This window comes from Nannizzia gypsea, genomic scaffold (assembly GCF_000150975.2).
Source record: "Nannizzia gypsea CBS 118893 supercont1.1 genomic scaffold, whole genome shotgun sequence".
In the NCBI taxonomy this organism is placed as follows: Eukaryota; Fungi; Ascomycota; class Eurotiomycetes; order Onygenales; family Arthrodermataceae; genus Nannizzia; species Nannizzia gypsea.
The window spans coordinates 4,676,934-4,690,587 of NW_003345201.1; the positions used below are offsets into that span (position 1 = coordinate 4,676,934).

At 48.7% G+C, this 13,654-nt stretch overlaps 4 protein-coding genes across 4 annotated transcripts; 1 reads left to right on the forward strand and 3 right to left on the reverse strand.

The window, feature by feature from the left end:
- Positions 1-1,240: 1,240 nt before the first annotated feature.
- On the reverse strand, positions 1,241-2,957 carry MGYG_01709 (CK1/CK1/CK1-G protein kinase; the record flags this gene model as incomplete). Its single annotated transcript, XM_003177595.1, has 5 exons — positions 1,241-1,863; positions 1,935-2,340; positions 2,406-2,554; positions 2,632-2,701; positions 2,829-2,957. The coding sequence occupies 5 exons, from the start codon at positions 2,955-2,957 to the stop codon at positions 1,241-1,243; spliced, it is 1,377 nt and encodes a 458-aa protein (XP_003177643.1).
- A 2,724-nt stretch (positions 2,958-5,681) lies between these two features.
- Positions 5,682-7,392, reverse strand: MGYG_01710 (meiotically up-regulated 183 protein; the record flags this gene model as incomplete). The annotated part of the gene is made up of 4 exons (XM_003177596.1): positions 5,682-6,202; positions 6,277-6,639; positions 6,719-7,138; positions 7,305-7,392. The coding sequence occupies 4 exons, from the start codon at positions 7,390-7,392 to the stop codon at positions 5,682-5,684; spliced, it is 1,392 nt and encodes a 463-aa protein (XP_003177644.1).
- Positions 7,393-7,836: 444 nt separating this feature from the next.
- Positions 7,837-8,975, reverse strand: MGYG_01711 (KOW domain-containing protein domain-containing protein; the record flags this gene model as incomplete). Its single annotated transcript, XM_003177597.1, has 2 exons — positions 7,837-8,490; positions 8,559-8,975. 2 exons carry the CDS (start codon positions 8,973-8,975, stop codon positions 7,837-7,839), a joined length of 1,071 nt encoding a protein of 356 aa, XP_003177645.1.
- Positions 8,976-11,204: 2,229 nt separating this feature from the next.
- Positions 11,205-12,147, forward strand: MGYG_01712 (GTP-binding protein rhoA; the record flags this gene model as incomplete). Its single annotated transcript, XM_003177598.1, has 5 exons — positions 11,205-11,272; positions 11,388-11,415; positions 11,521-11,718; positions 11,796-11,930; positions 11,995-12,147. The coding sequence occupies 5 exons, from the start codon at positions 11,205-11,207 to the stop codon at positions 12,145-12,147; spliced, it is 582 nt and encodes a 193-aa protein (XP_003177646.1).
- Positions 12,148-13,654: the final 1,507 nt, after the last annotated feature.

Here is a 13,654-nt window from a genome sequence, read left to right on the forward strand (position 1 = left end):
CAGAGGCAGAAAACAGAAAAAAAACAGAGTCATCATTGCTTGCTTGCTTGCTCGCTGTGCAGTGTGGTAATGCATGCAGGTGCTGTTATTTTTATTGTTTATTCTTTTTTTTTTTTTGGGCGGGACACAACCGGTTGCATCGTATTGAGGTGCAATTAAGCGGACGGTAGGAAAAACAGACGGACGAATGGACAAAACATGAGTAACCAAACCATCGGAGATAAGTGCAAGACAATAAAACACTGGGGAAGCAGATGAGAGGGGACGAATTTCTGGTGCGGACAAAACGCCAAGTACAGACGGAGACATAGGAGAGAGAAAAAGGGAAAAACTGTGCTGATACGGAGGAGAGGGTAGGGAAAATGAGAGCATCGGGAGTATATCTGAGCAGGTATATAGCTCCATAAGGCTGAATTTAATCACGGCCAAGACGAGGGAAGCGGGTCGAGGGTGGTTTGATGGATACCTGTATGGCCGATGGAGGTGAAATCAAAGGAGGTAAAAGAAAATAACGGAAACAAGCACTTTTTTAATCTTGCCGTTAGATTAAAAAGATTCTCAAATGTATGTCGTGACCCATGAAAAAATATAACGATAGAAAAATAATGTCCTTTTTTTTGATGATCTTTCCCTCTGGGTATTTTCTGGTATCTTCGGCTGGGTTTAAAAATGGTCCGTTCTAAACCAGCTGTCTAACGGGAGAGAGCAGATTTTGTCTTGCTTTTGTATTGTTCCTGCGAGATAGCCGTGAAGTAAGGCCCGGGTATATGGGGTATGGGAAACGAGAGAGTGTGGGTGGATCCTGAAAGTCTACCGTGTTCAAATCGGCGGTGCAACAGGAGAGTGAATGTGAGGAGGGGCCCAAGACAGAGCCACGGGAGACGGCATATACAGTAGAGAGAATTTTTAGGGTCGTAAAAGAGCGCAGGCACCGTGGCAGGAACAAGTAACGATCGGAAGACGAGCATCCCAGCAGCGAAAGAACTAGCTGAACCGGATATAAAAACGCTTTGGAGTGGAGGAAGGCCCGGGATACCAACGATTGATTGTAACAAGAACTTCCCCCCCAGCACAGAGAGGAATAGAGAGGTAAAGATGAGGTCATTCGCATCGGCTCAAAAAAAAAAGGTAGTTGAAAGAATTGTAGTGGTCGTTTGTTGAGTGGTGTGCGAGAGAGAGGATGCATGCATTCCCCGGAATCAACCTTGACAAGCGCATCATTCTTAGTAAACACGAAACGCTACGAGTCGTTCTGGACTCGAGACCTACCACAACACAACGCCTTCATAATCTTCTGCACGAACGTAGGTTCTGGCTCAGGAGCCCTTCGCGGTTGCTGTGCCTGGCTAGCCATGGCCTGGTTCCCTGGGGTGTTGACTCGATTTCCGGGGAGATGTAGGTTAGAGTTTTGGAATTGAGCTTGTGTCGAAGCTGTAGTCGTGGCCTCGAGACCCCCCGCCACTCCGTTTTGACGTTTGACTTGCGGCACGCCTGAGGCGTTTGGCCGCTCTCGCGCTTTCCCAACTCCGGCTTTTGCAGGAGAAGGGGGCGGGGGCTGCGCGGCGTTTAAACGGTCAGCGGTGACACCAGGCCGATGGGATGCTCGGGGGGCTGCAGAACCATGGAGGTCACGGGCGGAGCTGTTAGGCAGAGCATTGGCGCCGTGCAGGTGGTGGTGAGAAGCATATGGCTTTGCCGCCTCCCAACCCTTGCCTCCGTTAAGCTTCATCCAGTCGTACTCTCCATCCTCTACATCACCCGTGTTCTTAAGGGCCTGGGTGAAGAGGTCACGCAGATAGTCGTAGTCGGGAGTGTCCTCGAAGCCGAGGTTTCGAACGTATGTGAGGTACTTGGTGAACTCCTCTGCAATGTTGGTTAGCTGAGGAGGCTTCTTCTCCTTTTATAGAGTATATTATATAAGGGGGGAAACGTACCAGGGAAACCTTCGCAAAGGTCCTTAATGACAGTAGTCTGTTTCTTCTCTCCGATCTTTTCGTATTTCTGTTTGTTAGTAGCAGCTTTGAGGCCCTGCCACGGTAGACCACCACGAAGGAAATACATGAACACGTGGCCGAGGGCTTCGAGGTCGTCACGACGCGACTGTTCTCTACCCAGGTGAGTGTTGATACTCATGTACCGAGCAGTTCCTGAGAGGGATTTTCTCTCTCGGTAAGGGATGTGCTGTTTAGTCTTGGGATCTCGGTACTGTTTAGCCATGCCGAAGTCAACGACATGTATAACATTGCTGGCCTTTGAGTTGGGCCGGCCAATTAAGAAGTTGTCGGGTTTGATATCACGGTAGATGAGGTTCTTCTCGTGTATCGTTTGTACTCGTGACAACTAGAAGAGGCATGTCAGTTTGTTTGGGGTTCATTTTATTTTTCTACCGTAGAGTGTTGACCTACCATCTGCTTTGCAACCATGACGACTGTCTTTATGGAGAATCTGCGGTTACAGTGGTCGAAGAGGTCTTCCAAACTGGGTCCGAGCAAGTCGATGACGAGAATATTGTGAAGACCCTCCTGACCAAAGTAGTAGACATTGGGAATACCGGCTAAAAAAGGCTGTCAACGAGACGGTCCACCGAGTATATTAAAAAATAGAGCAGGAGGGTGAAGGTCGACGACTTACGGCATCCGACGAGTATCTTGTACGTCCGGTACTCATCTCTAAGCTGTGGAGCATCACTCTTCCGGGGTTCCTATACAGTGGCAAGTGTAAGAGATTTCCCATGTCCACCTAGCAAACCCGACCTAAAGGGGGGCCAACGCAAAACACAAAGTCACAGTCACAGGAAGGGGGGAGGGACGCGGGAAAATGCGACGTACAAACTTGATGGCGACTTGCTGGTTGTTGAGGAGGTTTGTGCCTTCGAAGATGACGCCAAAGGAGCCTTCACCAATCTTCTTCCCAACCCGGTAATGCACACCGACAACGTTGGACGAACTCGACGACATGGCAGGCAGAGCAGTCTATCTCTCTGTGTATATATTTTTCTCTTCCTCCTTTGCCTTTTATAGTCTACCGGGTATACGTGTGTCGCCTTCTAGCAGTGTCTTAAGGTCGAAGATCCCGAGGGTGTGTTTTATTAGGGGGAACCAACACGGCGAGGCGATCCAGGAGAAACCGAGCAACTCGGCAAAGCCCAACTACCAGCAACGGCCGACAGGAGCGACTGTCTGCTGTCTCTAGAGGGTCAAAGAGACGAGGGCAGAGGGAGTGAGGAGGAGGACTACAGCCCGAGGAGCAGCAGCCAGCAGCGGACGAGGGGAGGAGGACGGTCAAGCCGGTCAAGTCGAGTCGGTCAGGGAGCGAGCGACGAGACACAGCCTAGCTGGGGGAGCAGGAGAGCGAGGCCCGGCAGCGAGCAAGCAAAGCGAGAGAGAGGGAGAGAGGGAGAGGGAGAAGGCGAGACGAGGGACCATCCACGTCCAGCTTCAGCTTCAGCGTCACTCAGGTCGGATGCTGAGCAGGAGGAGGTTGAGCAGTTGAGGAAGAAGCAGGAGCGGAAGCAGAAGAAGCAGAGCAGAAGAATAAAGAGAGACCAAAGAAAGACCAAAGACAGAAACACTAAGAAAGCGACCAAGAGAGAGACCAAGAGAGGCTTTTTTTTCTTCCTTTTTCCTTTTCCGCTTTCTTTTTTCGTCTTTTTCGCAGAGGGTCGTATTGGTATTACCGCTAGACGATGGGGGACGATGGGGATGATGGGGGAAGACGGCGCTGGGTTCGGCGGGCGGTGGCCCCGGTCGTCCCTCGGTCGTCTCGTAAGGCTGCTGTACTCCACGCCTCTGGGTAATCTATTCTCACGCCTATTGGCCAGACGGCGCATAAGTCACGGGAAGGAAGCCCAAACAGGAAACCTTCTTCTCCTTTTTTTTTTCTTATTCTCTTGTATTTTTTTGGTTTGATGCAAGATGGACGATGACGATGCAGATACTAAGTAGTTGCCAGAGAGAGGGAGAAAGATGATGAAGAAGCAAAGAAGAAGAGGAAGAGGAAGAAGAAAAGACGAGTAGATGGGGCGGAGGTTGGCCGGCAAGAAGGGCCAGCAGTTCATCCATCCCATCCCAGCCCTGATACGCAGCGCATGCAGGGGCTGTGACGGGCTCTGCGCCAGAACGCCCGCCTGCACTCTCGCCTGCCTGCCTGCACATCCATGACCCTCTTCCATCATCCTCTCGTTTTTCCCCAGCTTGACTTCTCGGACTCCCTTGCCTGCTGGCCTGACTGTGGGCTGCTTGTCCACATATTCCCAGGGTTGGCTATATAGACGCCGGGCTGCCAAGGCAGTGTATAACCAGCCACCCCTTCCTTGACCAGCCCCGGCGCAAGAAAGAGGGCCGTCCCCATCACACCGCGAAAAGAGAAGTGTCAGTGGTGATGATACTCGGGAAGACTCCTAGTCTGTGTGTGAGTGTTATACGAGATGGCTCCGTCATATGTTATGCATGTCATCACTTTGAGCATCCGTCTGGAGAAACGACAACTCCCTCTACTCCGTATACACCGTTTTATACGGAGATGGATGGCCGGATGGTGATCGGGATCAGGTTTCTCTTTACGGAGTGGCTAACTTACCTAGTTTTAACCAACCCAACTCCCCTGTTCCTTACTTTTGCTTAAACTACCTTTTCCCGCCTGTCTCCTCCTCGGCTCGCCAACGGCCGCCAGGGGCGAGAAGATCAATCAGAAAAAAAAGTTATCTTTCTGTTATTTTTGCCTCCAGGGGAAAAGAGTGAGGAAGAGACGGACAGCTAGACCTTGTTGGTGATCTTTCTATATATAGTGCTCTTCTTCGGGTGTTGGGCTGACTCGCCTGTTTTCTTGGTATAAAATAACCGACTCAAGCTTCTTGCTGGTTACTACTTATATCAGGACATCGTCATAATAATAATTACTACACAGTAAGGTACGGAGCTGTTTGATGGGCAGAGCTGTTTTAACTAGTCCTCTAGTTGATTTCCATATTAATTTGATTTGATTCCGTCTATCTCATTGTTTTTCTTTATCCTCGGTGGTCAAGGGGGTCCAGTTACCGCTAACGATGGATATCTAAGGAGGCGCGCTAAGATCTAGTGGTGGAAACAGGCGGATGCGATTCTCAACAAAGACAATTTCAAGGCTTTGCGCACACAAGGATGGTCCTTTAATTGACTGGAATGGAAGACGAGAAGAAGAAGAAATTCTCAAGATAGAGATGACCACCTGAGGAGATGATTGGCTCTACCATATACGCGCAGCTTAAGCGCCAAGCGAAGTGTTTGGCTAGCGGGGCTCGCGCTTGAGTATCAATCTCTATGGCAGCAGACCTTTTTTTTATTATAATCGACAGGCGAGTATAGCCGAATTCACGGATGATAGAGATGGCAGTTAACTAGGGGCTTGTTATCACTGACGGACCCTGATCTATCCTCATAGAGGGTATTGACCAACAGAGGCAGCGCATGACCAATGGGCCTTTTTTGGATCCTTTAGACAAAGGCCGATAGATGATGATATGGTTCATACATAAGAGAGCAAAAGTACCTACTAGGTAGGTAGAAAGGTGAATTATACAGCTTGTTCAGTGTTCAGCCCCCTCATGTTCCAGCATGGGAATATCCAAATGTCGAAAAACGCCAGTACTAGACCAATTACAAAACATCAACCCTTCTCCCCGTTTATACCAGATACTGACTGGATCACGCTCCCTGAGCATTGTCGTCTTCCTCCTCTTCACTACTCGAGCCGCTGCCTTCGCTCTCCCCGTCACTTCCAGGGTCATAGTCATCCTCCTCTTCATCCTCTTCGTCCGCTTGCTGGTTCTCCAGCTCCCTCTGAGCCTTCTGCAGCTCGGATTCTTCCTCCACTGCTTGCGGAGCGTTGCCGTCATCCATTCCGTCCCCATCATCACCCCCCTCTCCGCCCCTTGGTGCATTGATGTTAAGTCTCTTTGCACGGCGCTCCTCGGCGAGACTGGCATCCTGTAAGCCGTGTTTCTTGATATATGCATCGATTCCGGGATAATCAGCTTGGTCGATCATTGAGAACTCCAGCTCCTGGATCTCGTCTGGCCTTGCCGCAGAACGTGTGGTTATGTTCAAGTTGAACGTCCGCTGAAGCACAGCCGTGTATGAAATAGACTCCACATTCTCAAAGGCAATGAATATAACCGGCTTCTTGAAGCCAAAGAAGATTCCCGTAGCTAGGAAGAAGAGGTACCCTGCTCGGATCAGATACAACCCGTGTTAGAAAATGTCATATTAATATGGGTAATTGATGGAAGAAATAATATACCTTCTTTGCTGCCTCGGAAGGCCTTGACGTGATACGCCTTCTCGGACTTTCGATGAGCTTCAGGAGTCGCGCTCACGAACTCTTTCTCGTCGGGACACAATACTTTGACATGCTTTAGTTTTCCGTTCAGGAAACTCTGGAAGTATGTCTGGTATGTCTCTGCTAAGCTCGCACTCTCAGATACTGGGGTTCCTGAGCCCAAGTATGCACTTCGTGGGGGAGCGTCGGGTACTGTCCAAACCATGGGTTCAAATGTAACCATTCCGTCTGGAGCACTGGTGACTCCATCCTTATACTCAGGTATGATGCAGAAATTGAACTGTCTTTGAGCTTTCTCGGGGACCGGGAGGCAGAGGACATGTTCTATATCCCATAAAGCATTGTGAGCATCATTCCTACCAAAAAGAGAGGGGATTCCGAGGGTAAAGTAGGGAGCTCTTACCGATCTTTGCAACAGGTACACCGAATTCAACCTCGCCGGAAGCCTGATTCCTAGCTCTAATATACTCATTTCCACCCCCCAGATCCTGTGTAAACTCCAGCCTGAGCTTCTTTCTCTGTGGAATAGTAAAAGAAAGGTCCTGCACGTATAATTGCAAATCGGCGTCTGCCTGTATGCCGGCAATCAATGTAGCGTCTTCTCCTCCCATTCCCCCAGGCGCAACGGGCCCGGCAAGCCCATTGGCCACTTTCCTTTTCTTAGCAGCAGGTCCTTCAACTGGCGTGATATGATGTTGTTGCAGCCTCTCCGTAGCAGGTGCTATATTGTAAGCGTTATGAACCTGGCTCTGGTGAGAGTCCCGTTCGGAACATATGAACCTTGCGATATCTTCAAACAGGCCAACGCATTGGGGGTTCTCGGCTGAATTTTGGATGAAACAACACAGTTAGCCAGATATTCAAGTATACAGTATACTCCTTTATCATTCTCACAATTCGATAGAGAAGATGTTTTTTTCTTTTCGTGTTCGTCAGGCAGTTTTAGCAACTCCCCGCGCGTCATGGATATGAAAAGCCCAAACACTCACAAATAGCTTCGAGAATGCGTCCTTTTAACGCGGGATTCGATTTGAATGCCTTGTCTATAGCGGCTTCGTTCACTGTAATGAACCCCATTTTGCTGGAATGCATCAAGGTGGTTCCCTGATGTGGTAGTGGTTGGTTTAAAGGTTGAAGCACGTTGGAGGCTCGAGAAGTTGATAAAGGTTTTCTTGGGCTGTGCGCAGATAAACAACTCGTACATCAACGCCTATTTTAACACCCATTGATGAAGTGAACGACAAACGGTAACTCTATAGGTTGCCGTCATACATATAAGAGATGGAAAGTACTATGAATAGTGAAGAACAGCTACATTATTGCAAATCACCAAGAAGGGAGTTCAGATCCTGTCCCATCGGAGGATTTTGGTCAACAGCAATGACAACAGAATAGAAGCGCTATTTCAAGACATATCGTACACATAAAAAGATTCTAATACAGCTTGATAAATATACAATTCCAATGAGCCCTTTTACCGTAGCTTTCCAAACAAAAAAGATCGATAATTCGCAGGCCGAATTATGCGACATTTGTCCTGCGTTGGCCCTGCTGCTGCTTCTTTGCCATGGAATTCTCAATAAAATTAGTGGTCTCATCAGATAGCTTAAAGTTGCCATTTTCATCCTTCTCCTGTTCTCTCTGCTGCCGCTTCTCCTCGGCCTTCTTCGTCAAATACTCGGTTTGGGGAGTCAGGAGCGTCCGTTGCTTGGACCACTGTTCAAATGCAGCTTCCTCTTCCTTCTTCGCAATATATTCTGGATCGTGCCGGGTACGGAATTTCGAGTATTTGTTTCTCAGCTCGTCTATAACCGAGCTGGGCATTGGATACGTTTGCAGAGATGGGATGTACGTTTTGTTTTCCACTTCGATCTGGAGGGTATCAATTGGATGATCCTTGAAGTCTGGCTCCTCGGTTTCGGGCCAGGGGATCTCAATGTCTAGCCCCGAGATATACCGTGTGTGTCGTGGAGTAGATGAGCCGTATGGGCGGTCCAGGAAAGGGCCAGCTCCGTAGGCATGCTTGACAACAACATCCTTTACCGTGTTGGTAGCAGGATCCTGGAGGGGGACCACGAGCCGAACGTCCTCAAATGAGTTTGGAACAGGATATGGGCGGTATGGGCGCTTGTCATTGTCTTCTGCTAACGCAAATGAAGGGAATTCCACGTCGAACTGGATAAAGTAGATAATTAGCAAAGAGGACAAAGGGGAAGGGCTAGGTGTCCGCGGAAAAGAATTACCATATTCACTCCTTCAACAGTGACACTTTGAGATTCTTCATCTACTTGAAGAATTTTACCGATCTTTCCCTTGTCCTTTCCCTTGACCATGCATACACGATCGCCTGGAGCAAAAGTCACATATTTCACCCTCTTCGCCTCGGGGACTCTGGGCAATCGTAGACGGTTGGTCGATACTGTTCCATAAAGCACATCGCGTTCGCCAAAATTCCTCCGAGGAGCCAAAGGCCCTTTCAACCAGTCTTCTCGGCGGTTCTTTCGCTCCTCAATTGCTTCATCCAGAAGACTCCGGTTAAAGGCAAACTTCTCCCTCAGGTCTCCCTGAAGCTTGTTTCGGCGGTCTTTTTCGAGGACTGCCTTTGCCTTGCGTTTAGCCTGGTTGCTCGCGAGAGCAGCTCGCCGTAAAACTTTCTCCATTGGTGTCTGGTGGCCGCAATGCGTCTTTCATCGACATAAAAAACACCCATAGGTCGATGTCTAGTTTTCTTCGATCCTCACAATTTTTTGATCCGCTTAGATAATCAAGATATATCTTGGCGCGAGCCTCTGCCCAAACAGGGAATTTGACAACGACATCTGGAAAGACAGCTTGAAAGCAACACTAGATAGCTAATGGCCTAAATAGTGCAAACGGAATGCAGTGTGGTTGGTAATGTGAGCTTATGGAATATAACCCCTTTCACTATTCATAAGCCGATTTCCCTTACGGAATACTGATGAAATCACATCTCCCCTGCCGTGTCCTCGCTATGAAATCAACGTAAGGTTGGTTACTCCTCTAGCTCCAGGTACTCCGTGCTAGCTATGGAAGACTAATATTTTGACCCTTGCAGGAGGATGGAGGTTCCTCTTCCCCGACTTCTAGCTGGCCGCGTCAGTCAAGGCACTTTTGAACGACAAAGAACTGTCTTAAATGTTAATACTCATATATAGGCTGTGTGGCTGTGTGGCGGTGCGACCTCTCCAATCCCCGTAATTGGCATAAAGAGTCGAGAGCAGAAAGAATGGGCAGACCCCTTTCATCATCAAGATATGACAAGGTCGAAGCCGTCGCATTAGCAGAGCTGAATTGTCGCAATAGGAAGATGGAGAAAAAGGAACGAAAGACAGGCTCAGTCCCAGCCTCAACGTCCCAGCAAGGGCCCAATAAAAATAATGGACACCTCGAACAGTGACTCTGATAGAATGACAAATGATTGGCTCTGGAGGTTCAGATAAGGGGTACAGTGTGGAGGTTTCATCACCACAAGCCACAATCTCCCGAAGCACCGCCACCAGCCAGGTTATCATTTATGCTTTGAGTATTGACTGGCAGTGCCCTGGCCGGCAGGACGAAGAAGTGACAGGTTAGGATGGGACTCGTGCGCCATGAGCAGTGGTAAGCTTCCTGGAGGAGATGAAGCTTACGAAGTGAGCTAACTAGAAACTAACTACTCCGTACGGAGTACTTGTCTCGAGCTGAGAGCGAACCTCGCTAGGCTGGGCGGGTTGCTCCGGCTTTGAGTACACATGTGACTCTTGAGAATGTTTTCTCGATCACTTTTTTTGAGGTTACAGCCTCAACTAGACGCCTTTTCCTCTCCCCCCCCAAATGTCCCGGCGCAGCTTTTACTTTCCAACAAGGTCGCAGCAAGGCAGTCCTTCGCAACTGTCTCACGGCAGCCAGCTGGCCGGAGGGCGTCTATCCCTGTGAGATGCGAGGCCAACAGTGACTGAAGCTAGCCGATGGATGGCGTGACCCTCAGCTCTTATCTCATAAATCTGGCACAGAGGAGTTAGTCACGATAGCGGCAGCATCTACTATTGTTATTGTTATTATTCGTACGGAGTACTATTCTTATTCTTATCATTACCGCTTATTATCAACTAGCTAGACATGCTACGCTACAAGCTGCCAAAAAAGCAGTGAACACAAGTTAAATATTACGTAAGCAACCTAAGGTAAGGCTGAGGCGGCCTGCAGCCACGCACGACGACGTAATCCAGCCCGCGTTATCTCCACGCACCGCGGAGGCAGAGCCGGTGGACGTAGGCGCTCAGGTGCGTGTGCCCAAGCTATGACTAAGCCGACCAATAGTGCTGGGGCCCCACTTAAAATCGCCCAAAGGATGCAAAATAACCCAAAGCGGGCTAGAGCCAAAAACCAGCGACAAGTGTGCACGCTCAACCTCCCGTTAAAACAACCTCCAGTTCTTCATTCTTCTCCTTCGAACCATCACCTCCATCACACACGCAGACAGCCCATCTTATATCAGCCAAAGCACGAAGCAGAAAGCAGCTCCAGTAAGGCTCTCCTCATAGACTTCTCCTTGCAGCTCGTTTCCCTCTCGTGCTGCTCAACTCGATCCCTTTTTTCCGCCTTGCTCTCCCTGCTCTCCCTCCCCTTGTTACCAGCTCCTCCAGTCACTCCTCCTTGACCAGAAACATAAAAAGACAACAGTATGTAGCTGTCTGCACGTTTTCACTTCTTCCCTCCCTCCAGCATATCTCTTTGCCACCAGGTTCTGGTGCTGTCCTCTTGCTTTGTCGTGGGACCCCGTTGAGAGTTTCCTTGGCCGTATCCCTTGTTCTGTCTGCCTGTTATCATTTTCAGCTTGCTTCAGAAAACTGATAAGAAAAACCCGTCCTGGGTTATGATCTCTACAGATGGCCGAGATTCGTCGTAAGCTTGTCATTGTTGGCGATGGTGCCTGCGGAAAGACATGTTTGTTGATGTAAGTAAAACACCCTTGTTTGGGTGACTAGACCCTGCCCTTCCTCTCCCCATTTATACAGCATGTTTGCTAGTTTTATGCGTTGACTGTATCCATGCTAATCTGTGTTTTATAGCGTTTTCTCCAAGGGCACTTTCCCTGAGGTTAGTTCCTACTCGATGTCTCCCACCGCCGATCTATCGACTGAGCGTTTCGGGCTATGATAAACATATCCAATATCTTGGCTGACACCACTTCTCTCTATAAAGGTCTACGTCCCAACTGTCTTCGAGAACTATGTTGCCGATGTCGAGGTTGATGGAAAGCACGTCGAGCTCGCCCTGTGGGATACTGCTGGCCAGGAAGATTATGACCGTCTTCGCCCACTTTCATACCCAGACTCCCACGTCATCCTGATCTGCTTCGCCATCGACTCCCCAGACTCCCTCGACAACGTTCAAGAGAAGGTAAGAAGCTGCAACTAACTGATCAAGAAGAGGTTAAAACAGTTCTTACCAGAATACTAACGGACTCGAAATAATAGTGGATCTCTGAGGTTCTTCATTTCTGCTCCGGCCACCCCATCATTCTCGTTGGATGCAAGAAGGATCTTAGACACGACCAGCGAACTATTGAGGAGCTGCACAAGACTTCCCAGAAGCCTGTAACCCCTGAGCAGGTAGGTGACATTACGTCCCTATTTTACGCATTTTATCACTTCTTTTTTCTAACAAACGTCATAGGGTGAGGAGGTCCGCAAAAAGATCGGCGCATACAAGTACCTGGAATGCTCTGCCCGAACAAACGAGGGTGTCCGTGAAGTGTTTGAGTCCGCCACCCGTGCCGCTTTGCTATCCAAAGAGAAGACCAAAAAGTCCAAGTGTAGGCTTTTGTAAGGAGTTGTCTATCTACCCGGTCGATTCTCTTCAAATCATGCCATTTTTCACCTCCAACAGTCGCCCAGGCAGACAGGACTTTTGACAAACGAGATCAAGAATGCGTGAACGCAATGTGTCCCTGACTATTGACCCTCTTCCTTGTTGATGTGGGTTGAGGGTGGTCTGTACCCTATAAGCAATATGTGCCTCATGACGGTTTCTGTCTGGTTATACGAGATTTGCTCCCATCTTGTTGTTCTCTCCCATCTGAGGATCCGGGTAGCAGCATGTCAAGGGAGAGTGTAGTCTTTTCTGCCAGGCACAATATTCGGCGATCATGCAACTTTGCTCTCTCAAGCACCACGAGTACAGTTCTGTTTGTCTTTCCTTTAAACCCTCTTACTATTTTCCTATCTCATTTCCCCCCTTTATTCTCCTTTTCTTTTTTCTTTTTCCTCTTTTTTTTGTTCCCTTTAATTATGTTTTCTTTTAATTTGTGAGCCTGGAACCAGCAAGCTGCTATCTATCAAATCATCCAGCTTTTCTCCTCTACCCTGGACGGAGTATTAAAGAGGACAGCGATAAACGAGGACTTGTGTGTTTTTTTATACCTAGTTGCCTATATCCCCCATGTTGCTTGCTAGTTCACTCAATTCTGCTCCCTCTGGAGCGAAAGAAAATGGAAAAACACCCAGAATCGACCTTTCATGCCCACCCACACACACACTACCTGAAGAGGCGCTATGGAGATATCACGGCCGTGTGTTCAACATATCTCAATATCTCCTTTCTCATGCCTGCTTCTCATTTCTCTTTTAGCCCTACGTCGGCTTCCCCAAGTCCTCTTAAATCACAGTAACAGGTATCTGGTTTGATATCAACAGCTTGCTCCCGGATATTGGTTTACAAATCGGCATATCGTCTCTGCTTGAACCTGATAAATCGCATTCTTCTTTCTGCTGTCAAGACCATGTCTTCCTATCCTGTCCTTTTCTTTCGACTATTTCGTACTCTTGTATTTCCCCGTTCGTTTATCGCCATGGCATAATAACCCTCGTCAGCCATATAATAAAACCGCCTTTGGCCTGTAAGTTGCTATCTTTCCGTTCTTTCGTAGCGCTTGGTTCTCCGTGCTCGTCGCCGTACCTAGCTAGATATGTTGTCCTGGTTACCCGGCAAACCGGATGCAGAGGAGCAGCTAAGCTTAACACACCGGTAAAGGCTATTTTGGCACCGAATATCAAGCAATCCATGCTCTCTGAAGGATCGCATAACATAACAAACTTATTCATCCTTGTCACCGCTGCTGGTGTGGAATTCTAGCCAGCTCTTTCTGTTAAGTGCCTGTTGAGGACGAATAGTATGGTTGCTAAGATCGGCTGGTTGCATGGGTGATGGAGAGTTGCTGTTGGAAAGGACCCAGTTGGGGATCAGGTATTCTTGGGCAGCACCTGTCAGCGGCGGATCTGTATTCCCGAGCTGTACGGAGTAGAAGTGACCGAATGTCATTTGGACATTCGCCTTC